Source organism: Osmia bicornis, chromosome 6 (genome assembly GCF_907164935.1).
Source record: "Osmia bicornis bicornis chromosome 6, iOsmBic2.1, whole genome shotgun sequence".
Taxonomy (NCBI): Eukaryota; Metazoa; Arthropoda; class Insecta; order Hymenoptera; family Megachilidae; genus Osmia; species Osmia bicornis.
Window position 1 is genome coordinate 5598792 of NC_060221.1, and position 19456 is coordinate 5618247.

At 35.2% G+C, this 19456-nt stretch overlaps 1 protein-coding gene across 2 annotated transcripts in view; it reads left to right on the forward strand.

Annotated features, from left to right (window-relative positions):
- The window catches only part of LOC114878895 (homeobox protein dve-1), a 40239-nt gene extending 24660 nt beyond the window's left edge, over positions 1-15579 (forward strand). The window contains exons 3-8 of one of the 2 annotated variants that reach the window (XM_029193170.2): positions 9465-9607; positions 10060-10362; positions 13250-13547; positions 13611-13798; positions 14462-14845; positions 15135-15579. In XM_029193170.2, the coding sequence (XP_029049003.1) occupies positions 9465-9607; positions 10060-10362; positions 13250-13547; positions 13611-13798; positions 14462-14845; positions 15135-15311 (1493 nt within the window). In that variant the 3' untranslated portion in view covers positions 15312-15579. Of the gene's footprint in view, positions 1-9464; positions 9608-10059; positions 10363-13249; positions 13799-14461; positions 14846-15134 lie in introns of both variants that reach the window. The other variant, XM_029193169.2, reaches the window with a different exon arrangement.
- The last annotated feature ends 3877 nt before the right edge of the window (positions 15580-19456 follow it).

Below are 19456 nucleotides of genomic sequence, written 5' to 3' on the forward strand. Positions count from 1 at the left end.
AGTGTACAGTATCGAGCAAAGAAGGCTTCCCCAGGGAAAATAGTGATACAGGGGAAACAGGAATTTCCAAAATTTTAAATTTCAAGATTTTAATAATAAAAGTAATTTAGAAAAGAAATAATATGAATTTTAAAACAATTTTATTTCACTAAATAAATAAATAAAATTTTAAAAGAAATACCAAAGTTTACAGCTTATTTTTAGCAACAATGTAATGCAATAAACATATTACATTGCATCATGTAATGCTTTAAACACTTCCAGACTTACACTTCTCTAAAGAATGAAGGAGATCACCGTTAACAAAAACACTTTGCATTTTATTTTTTGTTGCTTAAGGTGAAACATTTCTCACGTGTCCCTATGCGCAAGAGGATGGAACAGCAGCTCGCTAAGAAGCACATTTTCCATGTGCAAAAGAAGACGGAAAACGGCTCGTCACCTTCGAACAGGGGCAGGGCAATCCTATTTCTTTCTTATGCAAAATCTTCGTGCGCGTAGCCGTGTTAAGGGATTAAAAGTCCGTTCCGCAGGGTCAGCCGAAGGCTTAGAACGCCTAACAAGATTAGCTTAAGACGTCGAGTCCGCATACCCCGAGGATTACACATTATGTATTCACCTGGATGTATTCACGCAAAGATCTAGTTCGAGTTCCTGTTCGCGTCGAAGACGATACACGCGAGAGTACGCTTTGCTGGGACGTTGATGACCCCGCGGTTCGATATAATCATCAATACATACATTCGAGTATATAAGTTTTAAACGAACGAGTTTCATGTATTGGAAGAATAATTTTTCAAAGGGACAGTGTGAAATTTAGAAAAAATGCAAATAATACGAAACGTAAAATTAGATTAGATAGTTTAAAAAATTTTTTTGCAACTATAGTGTATCTTACTACACCCCTCTTTTTTCACTTTGGAAACCACTAGTAACCAATATTACAAATTTAATATAATTTAATAATTAAAAGAAGGAAAATTAAAGAAAATTCAAAAATTAATTTCATAGGGTACCAAATGAAAGGTTTAAATTATATAGCGTGCTACGATTATATAATTTTTATAACAACGCGCAATCAAAACTCTTGGCTCCGGTTATCTTAGCATCCGAAAAAAGTAATTCACAAAACTCCTCGAAAGAAATAATATTTTCGTGCGGTAAGCCATGCATTAAACTCTCAATCCGTTAAGGTTTATCTGACGCTGGCAACATTTTCCCCGTTTCATAGAATCCGACATAATCTTCCGTGGAAGAAGAAATCACACGCGACTCCGTCGAGCTTGGCTGAATGTATTGTAATAATAGAGTACGTTTAGACAGCGATCCCATAAGAGTGGAAGAAAGAGAGCAACGCCAAGGGGGAGCCTTATCTTCCCCGCTCGACTAGAACTTTATTTCGAGACGAGATACGAGCCTCTCCGCGGCTTTTAATGTCTTTTCTCTTCGTGTTTTGATTAAGAGAACCACAGCTCGACAAAGGTCCCGTGGCAAGCGAACGAAACAGAAAAGGAAGAAAGTGAACCGAGGAGATAGTGTGCTTAAGAGTTTTGAGTAATTGTTGGCTTATGGCTGTCAGCTTGTCAAAAGTCACTCTTTCCTTGTAATATCAGATCGATTAATAAAAAGAAAAAGTGTATATTTATCTCCTTGTTATTACGTGAAAATTGTAGTAGATAGGAATTGATGGAGGGTATTTTAACCCCTTGACTTTCCTTTCATGGAGATATTTGAAAGACACCATAGCACTATGGGAAGACTGCTAAAAATTTTAGTATTAATAAATTTGGTGTATCATTTTTAATTGGTGTTAGTAAAAATAAAACAGGATCACTCAGAATCAGTTGAAAAATACAATCATGATATAGAATCATAAATTTTTGAAGAATTGGCTAGCAAATTTGAAGAATATTTATTTTATATATGGTTAATTATATCTAATAAATAATTCCTCAGATATGAACAAAAGTGGGTTAGAGAGAAATCAAAAAGTTCCTAGATGAATACCGCGCATACCAAGCGAGGATGGTAAGAGTAAGTGGTGGTTTTGGCAAGGGGATGTTCTGATGCGATTTCACGCTGGATTTGCCTAAGATCTCCGCTAAGGAGCCCTTTAACCCTCCCCTTTTACCCTTCCCCAACCTTCACCCTTCCATCATTGGTTCCTGTGCTCATGGCTGGCGTCTTCTTCGACCCCTCTCCCTTTAACCGACCTCAGCTTCTCTCCGACCAGCATCGCTTCCCGAAAAACCCCCGAAGATTACGTGCCTTAACACAATGTCGCCTAAAATGCCTTCATTGTTTAAAAGAACCGACGAGACTGTTGTGTTTCAATTAACCCCCTCCATCGTGTCTGGAATCGTAACAAGAACAGAGTACCCGGTATCATAACAAATTGTTTTTCTAAAGTAGGTGTTCGTGTATCGCATTCTAGATCTGTGCTTAATTATCCTTTGTTTATTAGCAATTTAAAATTTTCATAAAGACATTTCTAGCAAATTAATTTTTTGTTTACTTTTTGGAAATATTTATTTACCGCGTATTTTATTATTCAATTAAGCATCAAGAATATCCTTCGAATATTTTCTATTTTCCTTATAAGTTGATAATGAACTTGGTCTTAGTTTCTTTTTATATCTGATCGGCTTTGATCTTATTTAGATATTGATCTTGGTAGGCAGTAAACTCTCATCAATCTTACTAAATATTTCAGATCGTCCGAGCAAGTGGAATAGCTAAATCCGTAGTGTTCCTCGGCCGATGGAGGTTAGGTTTTGTTGAAACCCCCGTGGATTAAGAGCATTCGTGTTGCGTGTATATCCGTGTTTTAAAGACGCGTGCAAGCAACTATGTACAGTATATATCCTTGTGTATGTGTCCTGATTTGTGCCGGTCTCTCTGCGTGTGTATGCAAACCCTTATGGCTTAAGCTAAGGCTAAGGCCGAGGCTCTCCCGTGGGATTACTACGTCATTCTGCAGGACTCTCTGGTCGCCAGAAGGATCAGCTCTCTTCCTTCTGAGGATTTCGTGGAGGATTCCATCCCGTTTCTAAATCAGGTTGTCAGCCACAGGCTGAAACATCTCCGCGTTGTTTAACGCTCATTTCGATCATCCATCAATGTTTTTATATTTTGTTATAACTTTTATTTAAATTATTATCGAATATTTTGATCACAGTATTATCAATATTTAAAGAAATTCATATTTTTCTTCTATATTGGTAATATTTTGAATATTACTCTGATTCTTATTTTGAAAAATATGAAATTTATTTATTTACAATTATTTCAAGGTGTCGGTCACCGGCGGTCTCTACGATATTTAACGTGTTAATTTACTCTTTACTTGGTTATTAAAATTGGATGCCAATAATTCAGTTATTAATAAAACGGCAATGATTATTAGCGATTTTGATATACAGCAGAATTTTAATTTTAATAGCTCAGAGCGCAGTAAATTAAGTAACACAACGAGAAAATATAAAAAGGATTAAGAGTTATATTAATTGAAGTAATTAATTGACCAATTAGAAAATCAATATAATCGTAAATGATTTCTAAGATAAGTTATTTTAAATTGAAACCTATCATTAAAAAAAAAACTTCATATTTATAATATAATATAAACAAAAGGAGTGGATATATAGTAATAATTGATTCTTTTGTTTCCATCCTTTACAAAAATTTTATATACTGCAAAGGGATAAATTTCATGTCGATCGGATTGTTGGACCGGGATTTAAACCCCCTTCTTTCGTTTTATGAGGACTACTTTAACCTAATGCTTAATAGCTATCCATACTGTCAGCAAATATTTTTTCCTTTACCTTCTTAATTTGCAAAAGTGGCTACCCTTTATAATATTTTCCATGAATATACATATGTACAATTTTGTACAAAATTTCTATTTTGATGGCAATTTATTTGAAATAATGGAGGGAGATTGATGTCCACTAAAACAGTTAAAAATTTTCATGTATTAATTGTACCATAATTTCGGGAACGCTACTGGATTTGCTTTCCACCCCGATATCCGGACAAGAATCAAATGAACCGCACGAATCCTGTTCCCTCCCAGTATCTCCAGCACCCAGAAGACTCGAAAAGTGACAGGCTGGCACCGATTAAGAAGTTGCTCGATATTACTCTTGAAAATCTATCGAATAATCCGTCTATCGTAATAGACGACCGGAAGCTGTCCTTGGTGCCACCTAAATCATCCCCCAATGAGTTGGCGCTTACAATAACTCGTTACCGAAAATCCAAATTAAGCTCCTTAGTCGAGAAATTTACGAGACGTTCTCCCTCTTTGGAACCCACCCACCCACTACTATCCCTTTCGGCATCTTATACGAACTCTCCTTACCTTTTCTCTCGCAGTTTACCGAAGTAATTTTAATCTTTCGGGCACAGTGCATGCACACACCTGTCAGTTACCATGACGCACAACACGAGATTGTACGGAGTCGCGCAGGTGTTGGAAAACAAACTCCCTTTGCTTCTTAACTGTAGTCTATATCTAACTCACCTATACACTGATCGTGTGTACGTGTATATATACACTTGTACGTATGTAAATGAATACATATAGAGGAGTATGAGAGTACGACGCCCTTCTCTTATTCTCCGTCTTGTATAAGAGCTTACTCTCTAAGCGTCTTAGGGCAAGTTTTCACCCTTGCTTTCATTCAACGGCAACCCGTACGGCAACTGAGCGATCCTGACTATCGAGTAAAATGCGCTTTCCATAGGATCGGATCCAACTTTGGTTCACAATCGAGATTAAAATTTTTTTATTTAAATGATTATTCAAATTTTACCAATACGTAAAAATGAATCATTGTACATACTGATCGAGCATAGTTGGTTTCCTGGTGGGAAATGGTGTTACATTTATTCCAAAATTAGTCCAAGTATAGGGTATTACACTTATACTAAATTTGTTAAAGATCAAATTTTAAGAAGGTGAAATAAGTGGCATTGATAATTAATAAAAATAAAAAATTTGCAATTTATATTAAATGAAAAGCTGTCACCCAAGTTTGAAATACTTCTGATTGCTAATTATTAATATAATTTGTTTATTATTTGTAAATAAGTCGTATATTGGCATGCTGTTGACAGACAATATTGAGACGTATTTGCTTGGGCACAGTGCGTGATCCTGCCCCTTAGAATCGTCTAACACTTAGATTTAGAAGGTTTCGTCGCGTGGCTGATGATCTTATAAGCTACACTAGCTGCGAGGTTATCTCATTACGTCTTATCTGGTGCTTTCGCCCCAACGCAAGCTTAGCGGTGCTGTAGAGCTTAAATCGCACGCGAGCATGGACAGAGCCTTTGTTCGCACGCAAATCAAGTCCAGCCAATGTGAAAAAAGAGCTTCTCATATTTTCGTCACGTTACACTTTTATAAAGAATCTTTTGAAATAAACGAAAATACCAAAACCTCATGTAAGCAAATTCATATCCTTTCCCGCTAAAAAGAAAATAATTTCTTACTTTCACTAAAATCCCTTATAATTATTAGAAAAAGAAAAGAATGAAAGTCAATGATAAAAAGTTTAGGATCTTATACGGATGACACCTACTTCATTAGGATAAAGAGAACTGTTAGCACGGGACACGGAAGATCGAAGGGAAACGGTTGAAGGGAAAGAGAGAGAAAGAAAGAGGACGGTTGTAGTAGATAAAGAGTTCGAAAGAGTTGGTCGCTTATCTGTAAAGGCCGGCATCCGCCGGATCAGCTTCAGATACTGTAACCACCCACACTTTCCTTCTGGTGCACGCGTTTAGGCTAAGTACCAAGAACGGAAGCTGCCGGACTTCCAGGGATTGTGAATTCCGTCACGTGCCTGAAGCACTGCTTGGGAAGTGTTTCATATATAGGGTGTCCATTAGAATGTTTATTTCATAAAAATGAAATTTTTTTAAGAAAAGGTACATTTTTTGTCAACATATAATAACCAAAAATGTAATAGTAATAAGGGGGCGACAATTTCTAAAACAATGAAATATGTAAAAGTTGAATTTTAAGCACTACCAGCCCATGCTAAATTATTATAATTTTGTTGTCTTTTTTTTAACATTTTGATAGCTACTTATTTTGTAAAATTTATTATTTTGAGAGCTTATGTTTAACAGCTTCATTGAGAATATGTTTGACTTAATTTATTTATTCTTTTAAGTAATTATTTATTTAAGTGTAGGTATGCATCGAACGGTTGTTCTAGCGTTAAACAGAGATTCTAATATCCTTATTCTTTAGTCGAGGCTTCGGGGCACAGCTTGATTCGATTTTGAGAGATTAAACAAAATCGTCTTGGATTACCGAGTCACCAAGACGAAGGGGAAACCTTAGGATCGAAGTCCCGACCGTGCTCGCAACTCATCTGCATAGCGTTTTTCTTGCGGATGTCGAACATTAGATCAAGCGTGAATTTTCGTCATTTTAATATTCAAAAAAAAATCACAGGAACCAATTACAGGAATATTATAATACAAAAAATGTAATGAATCTGAAGAAGATATAGAAGATGGACGAATAAAAAGTACCACCTTGGATATTTTACAAATCGTAAGATTTTGAAAAAAAGATTGTAAAATAAAAGCACCATTTAAAATTTTTTTCCAGTAAAGTTACTTTGTAGTTTTATTTGACAATATTTTCCCTAGCTGCTGTAGATTCAAAAATAATTAAGATGGTAATTTTTACTGATCCAGGCGGTATGATAGTCGTTAATGTTTATTGCTATAAAAACTACCCCCTTCGATTTATAATAATTGGTTAAAGAACAAAATTGAAATTTCGTGTAATTAATATAAAATAAAAATCATTTTGGATGGTGAGCTTTCCTTGTCAGTGATTTAGAAATACTCGCATCCAATCTGATACCTTGGGTAGTCATCCCCTAAGAGAGAACATGGGGTCGAAGATGTAGAAAGAAATATATTCGCTAAAGATTTTTCCTCTCATTCCCTTGGTAACTCCGTGCTCACCTAAAAAACCCATTATCACGGCAACACCAAGAGCGGGTGATCACGGGGTGTCGAAAAATATGTCCCAACTTTTTATCTTGTATCTGCTCCAACTTGGCAATGGGTGCAGAGACCAGTCCGTTAATTTATCGACTAAGGACTTCGTTAAACGTTTATTCTGTTAGATATATTTAATAAAAACCATTCGATGTTCATCTTATTTTAGAACAAAAATCCAAGGATAATTTCATTAACCCTTTCAATCATAAATTATTTAAAATTTGTAAAAAAATTATTTTTCTTTCATTGCTATTAATGAGAAAAATAGATTTTATATATTACATTTCCCAATCCCTATTAAATTTAATAACAATAACAGTATTTTAATTACAAAATTGTTAATGATCCTAAAAATTCAAAAAATGAGTTTGAGGGAGAAATTTATGAATTATCGTAATTTTAGATTGTTAGTAAAAATTTAGTTGATTGAAATTTGATGTGAAAATTAAAGGAACTGAAAAAAGAAATATCAGAACGATTTGAACGTTCCATAAGCGAAAGAAATCTATCAAGAGAGACTGTTTCATTTCTTCAAGGGTTGTCTTTCGAATGAATCTTATCTCATAGCGAGAACTGTCAAAGACGAGCCGTTCTGACGCTTCCGTCGTGCTTCCTTCACAACGTAAAACGGGGAGATAACCGGAAAACCGATAGGGCCTGCACCAGAAATGAGAAATGTCTTTGCGGTTGCAGAGATTAAAGATTTTCCTGATGATTGGCTGACATTTTTTCTTCAATACACCATAGCCAGAAAAATAAATTTGTTACAATGACATTGCATTAGTGTCATTAATTATAACACTATATTTTTAATAATTTTGGAAATTTCCAATGTTATTAGGAATTCTTTTATATACTCATATGATATATCGCGAAATTAGACTTATAATTCGTTCATTGTTACTTAACAATGACAGCAAAATATTATGTAAATAATGAATAAAATTCATTAAAAATAAAAATATTTTCTAATGATATTTTTAACAGCTTCAATACGACAATCAATGTGTCAGTATTTCTAAGCATTCAGAATTAATAAAATAAATATCAAAGAAATAGTGTAGACTGAAGAATGAATCTTTGACCTTAAAGGGAGGTAGCTAATAAACATACCACATAATACGGTCTTTCGTGGCCAAATCTGTGGAGTAGAAGCCTACCTTAAACCAGCTGATCCCCGCACAGACACGATGCTAGGACCAGGCACCTTAATGAAAACTGTACGTCCCTGGATTAAGGTGGTCACTGGTCAGCCTCCAGGTCTTCCTAGGTACGACCTGTCTTATGCAATCTGAGGGCAAACCCTATGGTGTCCAGCGTATTAGATGGAAGTTTAGGGCATTAATACCTAATATCATGCTACCGGTAGTAAATCCTTTGTTGGTCATCTCAGGGAGACTTAGCACCTTACATCACCGATAACGTCGTCTATCAATTTATAATTGAATATCTAAGTCGATTAATATAAAAGATAACATTTAATATTGCATAGATAACCATTTCAAACTAAATGAAATATTTATTATATGTAATTTCAAATTTCTTCATTAAAATGAAAAATAAATCAGGGGGTAATTTTTTTTAGGAACAACCCTTTGAGCTAAATTCTGACAATTTAATATAAAAAATATTTTTAAAAAATATTAGAGATATTCCATTTTGTCTTACCTTTTCTGAATCGTTCAATGTGGTCTCCTTTTCTTTCCCTGATTTTGGCTAATAAGTACTTAGGTTGTTCTTCGAACTCGAACTCATCGAAACGAACTTTTCCCTCCGTCTTCTTCTTTTCCCTGTTTCCTACCGTTCTCCATTTCCTCGGTTTCGCAGAAGTCTGGGATTATGACCTGAAGTGGGATAGACTCTGGGACTTAAGTCAGGGTTACACAAGGATCGCAGCTATTGTGCCATCGCCCAGCTCTTATTGTCTCGGGATAGACGAGTGGATCTGCATATGCTTAGCACGGGAGTTAGACTTCTCTTGGCGATCTTCAGCTTCACGAATCATCTGGACCCTCGAATTCGAATCCTGAAATGTGAAAGCGTGCATTGTCAGTTCGAATGTATAAAGCCGGAACTAGCTTGATTGTTCAAGTAGCTTTGTTCTCCGTTTTCAGCCATTAAGTTTCGCCGAGAAACCATCTAACAAGAAGTTATACTTATATTAAACCTTTCTATCATTGATAAAGAGTCTGTTTTTCAATCATGATTTAAGCAACAGTTTAATAAAATGATTCTTAATTCATTAAATGGAAAATTAATTACTCTGAATAAAAAATCCATTATTTTGTTTTTTTCATAAGTTTTGTTAAGCAATTGCTTTCATAAAAACATGCGATATTAAATGCCTGAGCTGAAAAAAATATTAAAAATTATTAATGAAAAAAAGAAATGAAATAGAAAAATAATTTGTATAACTTTTGTTTCAGGAAAGAATCTCCCAGTGCATTGTGTAGTCGAGACGATTCACAATATCGTCGAAAGTCATGTTAGCAATTCCCGCGAGAATTGGCGGAGGCCTCAGGTAGAAACGGATTCTTACGTTATCATCCCAGTAGCCATGCCTTTTCAAGTAAGTGTACATTATTTCGAACTAAAATCATATTTCTTTCAATCAAAATTAATCTGTTTACACACTTTGCTAAAATTAATTAAATTAGGAGGAGAAAATATATACATTATTAACCTCATTATTAACCCTCTATGATTTAGATTTTGTAAATTCGAGATTATAGAAGTATTTATAATATTGTATTAATTATAAGGTAAATTTTATTTAAGATTTGAGAACATTTTCAAAAAAATATTAATAATTGCTTATAATGATTTTTCCATTAAAAATATTAAAAATTGAAAAATGAATTTTGAATATAAAGAACAAATGAAATGAAAGTGAAAACGTTATCATAAAATTAAAAGGGTGCATAGAGAGTTGATAGCTGAATCAAAGAAACAATAAATGAATAAAAAATCATAGCTTGCAATTAGATTTTTCTTAAGGAAATCATTCGTTTACTTTTATAGGATTTAGTAGGAGAGGCGTTGATACGTCTTGGATATTCCAGTGATTTGATACCTGGTGCTAGGGGAAGCATCGTGATAAGAAACTGGAAACCACTGCCAATGGAGAAAGTCGCGGATGGTCCTCTTTTAACAGTGGGTGATATTTTAGCTGAACTGACGTCGGTCGCGACTTTAAAGATTCAAGTGTACAGATCGAGACCACCACCGCCAAGTCCAGCGGCTGAAGTTAGAAATAAATTGTTAAGACTGCTATTGTTGCACAGCCACGCGCTTCTCGTGTCAGCTGGTTGCCCTCTAGACGAGGTAACTTTTTTTTCCTAAATGTTTTTCCTATTTTTTATCTAAAGCCTAGTTCAGATAAATCATTCATAATATTTTAAGTTATATTTTCAATTTTATAATAATTGAATATTACAATTACATATCATAGTTTAAGTTTTAAGGGGGTATATTTACTTAGAAGGACCAAATTTAAAAAAAGAACCTATCACCTTTTTCGATAAATGTTTCTCCATTTTAGAAAGACTATATTTAGAAACTTGTAATAATTTTCTTATACAAAGCTGGCTAGAGAAGCCAGTGTACAAACAGAAATCATCAGTTTATGAAATCACAAGTTAATTCTGCAATATACAAGCAATAAACAGGAGATCCTATGTTTCAAACAAAGACTCAGATCGACTAAGTACGTTAAGATTATAGAGTTTAAGAATGATTCAGGATTAAGTATTGCAAAAGAGCCTCGGTGTAAGACTCCACTTATAAGTACGTAAAATGTAAATCCAACCAGAAAGTGTTTGTCGTTGGGACACCTAATCTCATTAACAAGTCCTCCAGCTAATGTCCTTGTTCTTCCTTTAAGAAGCAGCGGTAATCTCTGGTAGAGTCTTGGTTGCGATTCGTTGATCTTCACCTTAAATAAATGTTTTCTCGGTTACGAGTTACCGCGATGTCATTTGCAATCCTCTTTTTCAAGATTAAAGGACTTTCTTCGGGTAGTTAAAATAATAGTGTTAATAATTAAGGAAGCTATTTGCATGTATATCTGTTATTACTAATTCATGCACCATCAAATCTAATTTTAAGTTTTGATTAATTTTTCAAAAGTTACTATGCACGAATATTTTTGCACCTCACTGTAGCTGTTATAAATTTTCCAATTCGCAACTTGCAATTTCTTCAAAAATCTCCTCTAAATTTCAGTAAAAAAATCACCCAATTTGGTAACACTGGTGGTATCTCCTTAAACCGGATCTACTCAACTTGATTTTTCCGGATGTTGAAGTAACATGTCGTATCAAGCTGCCTGGAAGGGCAAGGAAGATCTCATAGCGTGTGATAGGATTACTCTTTACTCAGCCAAATTCGCAGCCTTCATCAAAAGCCCCCTCGATATCGGAAGAAGGAGAAGGGTGAAGGGGGTGGGTGTTCCACCCCCTTCGGGCGGGCATTATCTAAGTGCACTCTCTTTGAAGATCCTGCTATATTCGCCCAACCCCGAACTTTAATGCCGCTCGCGGTGGTCTATGATTACCAATTTTCTCTGACAGACGTTTCCTACTCGAGTTTCGGCCCGTCGGCTAATGGCGAACGGTTGTGATGGAGAACCAACAGCTTGTGCGCTCCTGCGACTTAATCTGCCGATCATTCGGCCCAAGACTCTATCTACCTTCTCAACCAGGCCGATTTACGAACTTTCGAGAAAATTTGCATGATTTTACACTGTCGTGGTTGTAATTGCCTTCTTTGACTCATAATTGAATGACTACTTATAATGAGTCCTATAAATATTTTGATCCTCCCAATTAGTACAATAACTAAAAATTCAGTACAAATTATTTTTCCATATGTTGAAATTTAACTCTGTCGTTTCTTTCTTTTTTTGAAATTGTCATTAAATTTTCGGTATATTGAAATTATACTATAGCAATATTTTTAACCTATGTGCACCAATCAAATTCTCATTAAATTCATATCATTCAATTTCTGTGATATATTTAAAAAAAGAAAGAATCTAATATTTCATTGGACGAACATATTCTTCCAGTTCCTTTGATAAAAAAATCAGTACATTTAACACAAACAGAATATTTCTTTACGAAATAATTAAATATTGAGATTGATTAATTTTTCCAGTGATTTCGATTCCTGTATTTCATGTTCCTACCCAATTAAGAGCTCCTGCATTACGGAAAAGTCTCCACGTATTTAAACGTATGAATTCATTTGAAAATATTTGATCAGCTCTCGCAGCGACGATTGATTTACAGCGGATGATCAGCTGATGCTACTGCGTCATCTGGTAATAATAAATAGGCGTAAATCAGGCCTCGAATTACGGCACAATGTTGTCAGATAAACTGGATGGCCCGTTTCCTTTTCTTCTCATTTCGACGATGTATTTACATGTTTATCAACCGATTTCTGAAATCTCGTTCCCTGTCAACCGCTCCGCGTCTCGGCTGACTACCTGAGTGATTAAGTGCTGGGTTGTAAAATTCGTCAGATGAGAAATTCCAACGGGTTGACAGGCTCGTGGATAATAATAATTGTTCTGCGTCGTATCTGGCACCACCAAGGTGCCGTGGATACGCGACGGATTACCGCGTTATTAAACTGGCGTCGAGCACCTTGATCCTCCTGGAGATATTTATTCTTATAAATCATTGTCCAGATAACGCAAGCGTTTTTCAAACCTCGTACTACTTCCTACGAGTCTAAACTTTTCCATAATCTGTCTTCTTAATATCATTGTGACAATAGCACATGTAGGTATAGCAATCCATAAGAGTATATACTCTGATCTTCATGATTTTCGTCATTTTTACTGATTGCTATTGAAGATAATGTTACCATACGGTTAAAAATTATTTTTAATTTTTAACAGATGCATACTGTTTTTTCCTTAGTCTAGGTAATAGACACTGGAACTAAAATTGTGTAATTGTGAGAATGGTTAGCTAAATTATTGAAAAGAATTAAAAGTGTTGACACAGATTATTCTAACAGAAATGATATAAAAAATCAATCTTCATATATACTATCAATTAAACAATAACGAAGTTCAATATCTAAGCCATCAAATTAAAATTATAATAAATTAACAGCCACCTACCACTTAGAAAGATTCAATTAAGATAAAATATCATTTTTCTTGATATTTAAACAAACCGTGTTGTTTGCTTTACAGATGACACTATTATCTCTATGTAGAGGTGGTAATGATTTGTCTGAAGAAACGAAACGAAACTTCGAGTCGTGGTTGCAACAACAACAGTTGGGTTTAGGCTTAAATCCAATTGTACCGTCGTCGAACCATCATCATCATCACACGCAGAGCCCTCAACCGGATGGTGGTGGTACCATCAGCACCGCTGCTGGTACAATTGGTCCCCCTCATCCTGCTCTACTTCAATACTCGCATAAAACCAGGATGAGAACAAGTTTTGATCCTGAACTGGAATTACCACGTCTTCAACGATGGTTCGGTGAGAATCAACACCCGTCACGTCAACAGATTCAACACTACGTCTCGGAATTGAATGCCTTAGAGTCTCGACGAGGCAGGAAGCCATTGGACGTAAATAACGTTGTCTACTGGTTCAAGAATGCTAGAGCTGCTCAAAAGAGAGCTGAAAACAGGGGTGTCAATGGTTACAGCCCTCCTGGGCTCAGTCCAAGGGGCGCCAGTATTGTCAGCGAAGACTGTACCGATGAAGAAGAGGATTCTAGAAATCAGGTATGTTTATACGATGAGGAAAATTTTTGAAAACTGTTTCGTTGGATGTAAAAAGATCCTCAATATCAACAGTTAATTGTAAAAAAAGATATATTAAATATATTAAAATTAATCAGTGTAATTAATCAGTTAAATTAATTTTAAATACATATACCCTTCTAAGGTCCGTTTTGTATAAAGTATTGTTCTTATTACAATGTTCTTATTTTAACATTTTAATACTTTAATAACATTTAACATTTTCATCCCCAAAGCTGCCCCATTGAATATACGGTGCTACCCCATCCGAGGGGTAGATTCATACAATTTTTTGCTTTCATTTACTTCATATTTTATTCACACATTTGTATCATATATTGATAGTCAATAGAGTATTCTAAAAGTATTCAATACAGGTTAATATGCAAAATTTCATAAACTCTGAAGGGTCACAATCTCTCCCTGTAGGGTACTACTGCAGGGCCTTAATCTCCCCCTTTTGTACTATTGTTAGTTCCAAGGTGTCGCTCTATGCATTTTACATTAAATTCCAATATTATTATTTGAAAATAACTAATTTTGAACTTATACTATTCTAAATACTAACTTGAACTACCCCAGAACCGCTATGCTAACCTGACCTAATAATCAAAATATAATTATCGTTACGGATATATGTTTCAGTCAACTTCACCCTCCCCCTGTCCCCCCGGAAGTCCACCTGTTGGACCGTTATCCCTGACGACCAGACCGGAAGATCAACAACCACCACCACCTTCGACACCAGCTTCCGTGAAGCAAGAGGACGCCAGAGTATCCTCTGGTTCCGAAGACGAGGAAACGAGGCCAACAGGTCCCTTACCCCCTGGATTTTCATTGGTACCTAGTCCAATGTTCGGTCATGGAATTATGTACATGTCACCTTATCTACCGCAACGTGGACCAGCTGGTTGTTCCACCAGTATGTTGGATGAACGGAGGAAAAGAAACCGGACGTTTATCGATCCCGTGACGGAAGTGCCAAGATTGGAAGCTTGGTTTACTCATAATACTCATCCCAGTCATGCGGTAAGTTTAATTTAACACTTTGATAACCGTACATTTCGTGGAAACTATGATTCTTCCAATTTTATGTTCTTTATCATATCTAAAATGAGTGTCATGTGAAAGTGTCTAAATTAATTTTTTCATTTCTTAAATTTTTAGTTTAAAATTTGGGTGGCTACTCGACTCTCTTAATTCGAACAATGGTTAATAAGAATTTGTAAAAAATTCATAAAATTCTTTTTCTTGTTGCGTTATATTTTATTTTAGTCTGATTAGTTACTTTAGGAAATTTAATTTGTTTCATTCACAGTTGATATTAAAATATACGGAGGAACTGAACCGGATGCCGTATCGACAGAAGTTCCCACGGCTAGAACCGAAGAATGTACAATTTTGGTTCAAAAATCGTCGGGCCAAATGCAAACGTCTGAAAATGGCGCTGTTCGAGGGTGAAGCACCTCAACCACATCCATATCATGCAGATTAACTCGTTCCCTCATGTAACGTAAAGTAGGAACAATCAAGGAGCCTTTCGAAGGCAATTAACAACTATGTACTGCAGGATGAAGAGATAAAGATGAAGAAGAATGAAACATCGTTAATCAACCTGTTATTCATTAATCTCGTTGACTTTGCGACCACGCTCGCGGGTCGCACTTTTGTTGTAATTAACGCGTAACGATTAATATAATTATTATTGACCCTTGATGAGTGTACATATGAAAATGCTATCGAATAAAAACTGTACGTCATAATTCTTGGTATCGTTATTCTCCTTCCTCAATATCTTTAATTTTTTTTCTTATAGGTATACTTTTACTTTCACGACTGAAACAATTATTAAACATTAATTTATTGACCAAAAATGATCCAACATTAACCTATAACATTAACTATTTTAAATTAATATTATTGAAAATTATTATTATTCAAAAACGTTATTGGAACTTTGATAAAATCATATAAAATTCCTAAAGTAATTTTTAAAAATGAAAAACGGAAGAATAATATGTTCTGAAGGATGAGAAATTATGCCAAATATTTTCCAAACTCTAAAGATCATTTGATTCTTGTTGAACTTTCTCATGGTAAAAGTCATCTATAGTTTCACTTAGAATAGAATTCATTTCATGAACAAACATGAAATTTCAGTGACATATTCAATATCTACATGGCAATGGAAGTACTACATGATATTGTCTCCAAGTAAATACACGGCGAGTCGAAATCTCACCCTAAGATAAGACCAATGTGTTGTTTTCGAGTCAACCCTAACTCAACCATTACAATAGTTACAATCTTCATCAGAAGGTGATGGGCATATCTGTCCTTTAAATGATAAGATGACAGTACTTGTCAATTTACAAATTTACAAATTAATTACACATGTACTATTTCACTAAGAAATTAATTTTTGCCCTGTGGAGTCTAGTAGTGTTAAAAAAATTAAGTTAAATAAAAAAAGGTGTCACAATAAAAATGAATAACGTTCACAGTAATATAATATAACTACCCCACTTTTAAATTCATAAATTTTGTATTATAAAGTTCTAAAATTCTTTAGAAATGGTACAAATTTTTGAAAATGGCCTCATATTTATAGTTAGATTATTTGGTTTTTCTATGGGTACAGACTTTACTGCAAGATGTACAATTCTTTATTCAATTTCAGTAGAGAAAATCGCATAAGGATAAGGAAAGGGGGTTGTTCTCGTCGTCTATGAGATATACGGATAGGACGATGTTGGAGAGATCGTAGCGAAGTCGGGCTGGATTTAATGAGGATAGGCGGATTTGTCCAATTAAAATTGTCTTGCAAAGATCCAGGTAGGTCGGCGCTTGTTCATTCACAAAACATCGAATTTCGAGTTCACCGCAACAGCCTCTTCTTATCCCAGACTATATAGTTACAAACTCAAACATTTATCCCTTTCGTTATCGTTATTGTGATTCGCCTCTTGACTGGAGTAAAGTCGAGACGTCGCTAAGGGGGTGGCAAGGATTTAGGGTGGTTTCTCGGAAAATTGGGACTCTTTTGTTAATACCAGATGAAGCGTCTCAAATAAGCATCTCGAGACTTTGAAACTTATTATTCATTCTATTCTAACTCTTTGACTGCTTATAAAGATACCAACAGTATTTTGTCATGTTTCTAAAATTAAACATTTGAGTATTTTAAAAGGTATTGTATCGTCTGTTGGTAAAAAAATGGCATTATATCTTAATTGGTATTGCTTCATTTGTAACAGTGATGTAAATTATTTAATAGCACTGTGTTGCATTTTGTAAATAATAATTCTGTCTTCCACTAATCGGATTTTGATGCTTTGAAATAAGGAATTGACAGACTTTAGCTTTACTTCTCTCTTAAAGAGATATCAGAAATATAATTGAAGACATCATTAAAATTGATGGAATGCCAAATTTAATTATTTGACAAATTTACTTTAATTCAAACGTGTATCGATAATAGAACAAATATTCTAAAATCCAAGTAAAGTTAAAGATACGTAATTAGTTGTTTCTGTAAATATACAAAATTCGTGTTACACTGTAAGATAATACTATAATCGTTGCAATTATAACTGTGAATCACAGAATGATACGGGCTATATTTAAAGAAAGTTTGATTTTAAAATAGAATTAGGAATATCAAGTTAGTCTGACGGATAAGAAAATTGGGGTCGAAGAGTATGGAAAGAAGAGGGAAACGTAAGAAGTCGGTGGGGTAGCAGTCCGATGCCTTACGAAAATCTAAAAGTCAGCAGCTCTGAGGATCATCCCTCTATCTGATCTTAATTTGTCAGCCAGCATGGGAACAATTTAGACCACACCCTCGATAGTAAATCGTTATGAGAAACGTCACCTCCACCGAAGGTCTATCCCCTTTTCATCGTATTTCAACATTCAACATTATAGTAATTCAATAATTTACATTATACTTCTCAAATGGATAACAAGAATTTCCAATTTCAAAACATAGACTTCTAGTGCATGAATTTAAAGCTTAAAGCTTGAGAAGAATAGCTACGTATACATTTTATTATTATTCTTAAAACTAAGTAAATGGTTCTTCGCTGAAGCAAACAGTGGATGAACCAATTACTAAAAAAACTAATGTATGCTCCAAAATTACTAATTTTTAAATTATAATTGCAACCTAAAATCAGGTTGCTACATAGAATCAGGTAAATATAAAATTTACTTAAAGCTTATAAAATTTTGGTAAATACAATGAAAGTAAAAATTTAATTATCAAAATTACAAATACATGGCGTTAGTCGTCGAAATGTTAAGATCCATTTATACCGTACCATTACCTTTCCGAAAGGACCTTTATCGATTAAACCCGTAACTTTTTGTTTCCTCTATAATCAAACGGTTAATCGATATAGACCGAACGAACAGATCTACCTAAACAAACAGAATTTAGGGTTCTAGAGTGTGGGTCTACTCATTACGTAGTAAACTGTAGCCTCCGAGTGACGATTGTACGTACGTACATGTATGTACACGAGGAAAGTAACCGCGAGACGTGGGTATATGTCGTTCCAAAGGAGCATTGTGCACGCTTCGGCATTCAGAGGACGTTCTTATCTTCCTATCCGGAGAGCTGTCAGCAAAGTTCCTGAATAATAACGGTGAACAAGACAGAGGAGGCCGAGAGAAAGAGAAAACGGAGGAGAGCCACGATGTTCTCCTATCAGCCGCGGTTAGGATATGCCTAACTATTCTGTTTCCATGCAGCTGCCGGACGTTTCGTTATACATCATGCTGTCCGGGATGACTAGATCGTTGGATGCGATCAGTACAAGCAATAAAAGCGTCCTAATATTGTTATCTAACCATGCAAGAGTGTAAGAAGTTCCGTGGAAACGTAACGGTTTAGAACAGAGATGGACCGAGGTTTTATTGTTAGTTGCCCTTGGGCAGGACGTTGGGCAATACTCACGATCAGTAACGATAGAAGACATATAATAGGGGTGAGCGCGTACCCGAAGTTACGACCTCGGAAAAATTTTAATGGATTCGAAAAAAAATAGGAGATGCTCGGAAAAATTTGTGAGAGCTCTTCTTGTGAGGGGACTTCTTCCGGTCGAGTCCGGATATATCAGGCTACCCGAACCCGCCTGAATTTTTTCGATGCGACCTGACTTTACGGGTACCCGCACCCCTCTAGCCATTAACTCTTTCGATATGGTGTAATTAAAATTTTTGATAAATAATTCTAAGAAAATTTATTTATGTAAATTTATTTAAATTCGATTTTAGCCTTATTTAAATTGCATTACCAACATTTTTTTTTAAATTGACCCAGTACCCATCATTCAATTCAACTTCAACTAACTCGATCGTATCTCAGATGCAGCGCGTAAAAGCGGAAAGACAAAAAGAACAACGATGAAACGGCTGAAAGGGCGGTTAAGACGAAGTCACAGAATACTAAAGGGAGAATTCGAGAGCTCGCAAATTAGCCGCAGGATTGGTCTTATAATCCTTAAGGGATGGTAAGGTCGGCCACGCTATACTCTTTCTCTCTCAGCTGGTTATCCCCTATCTTACGGTTCTCTTTTTGGCTCGATGAAGTCGTATAAACGAAGTCTGACCCTCCTCCTCTCCTCTTCCTTATTC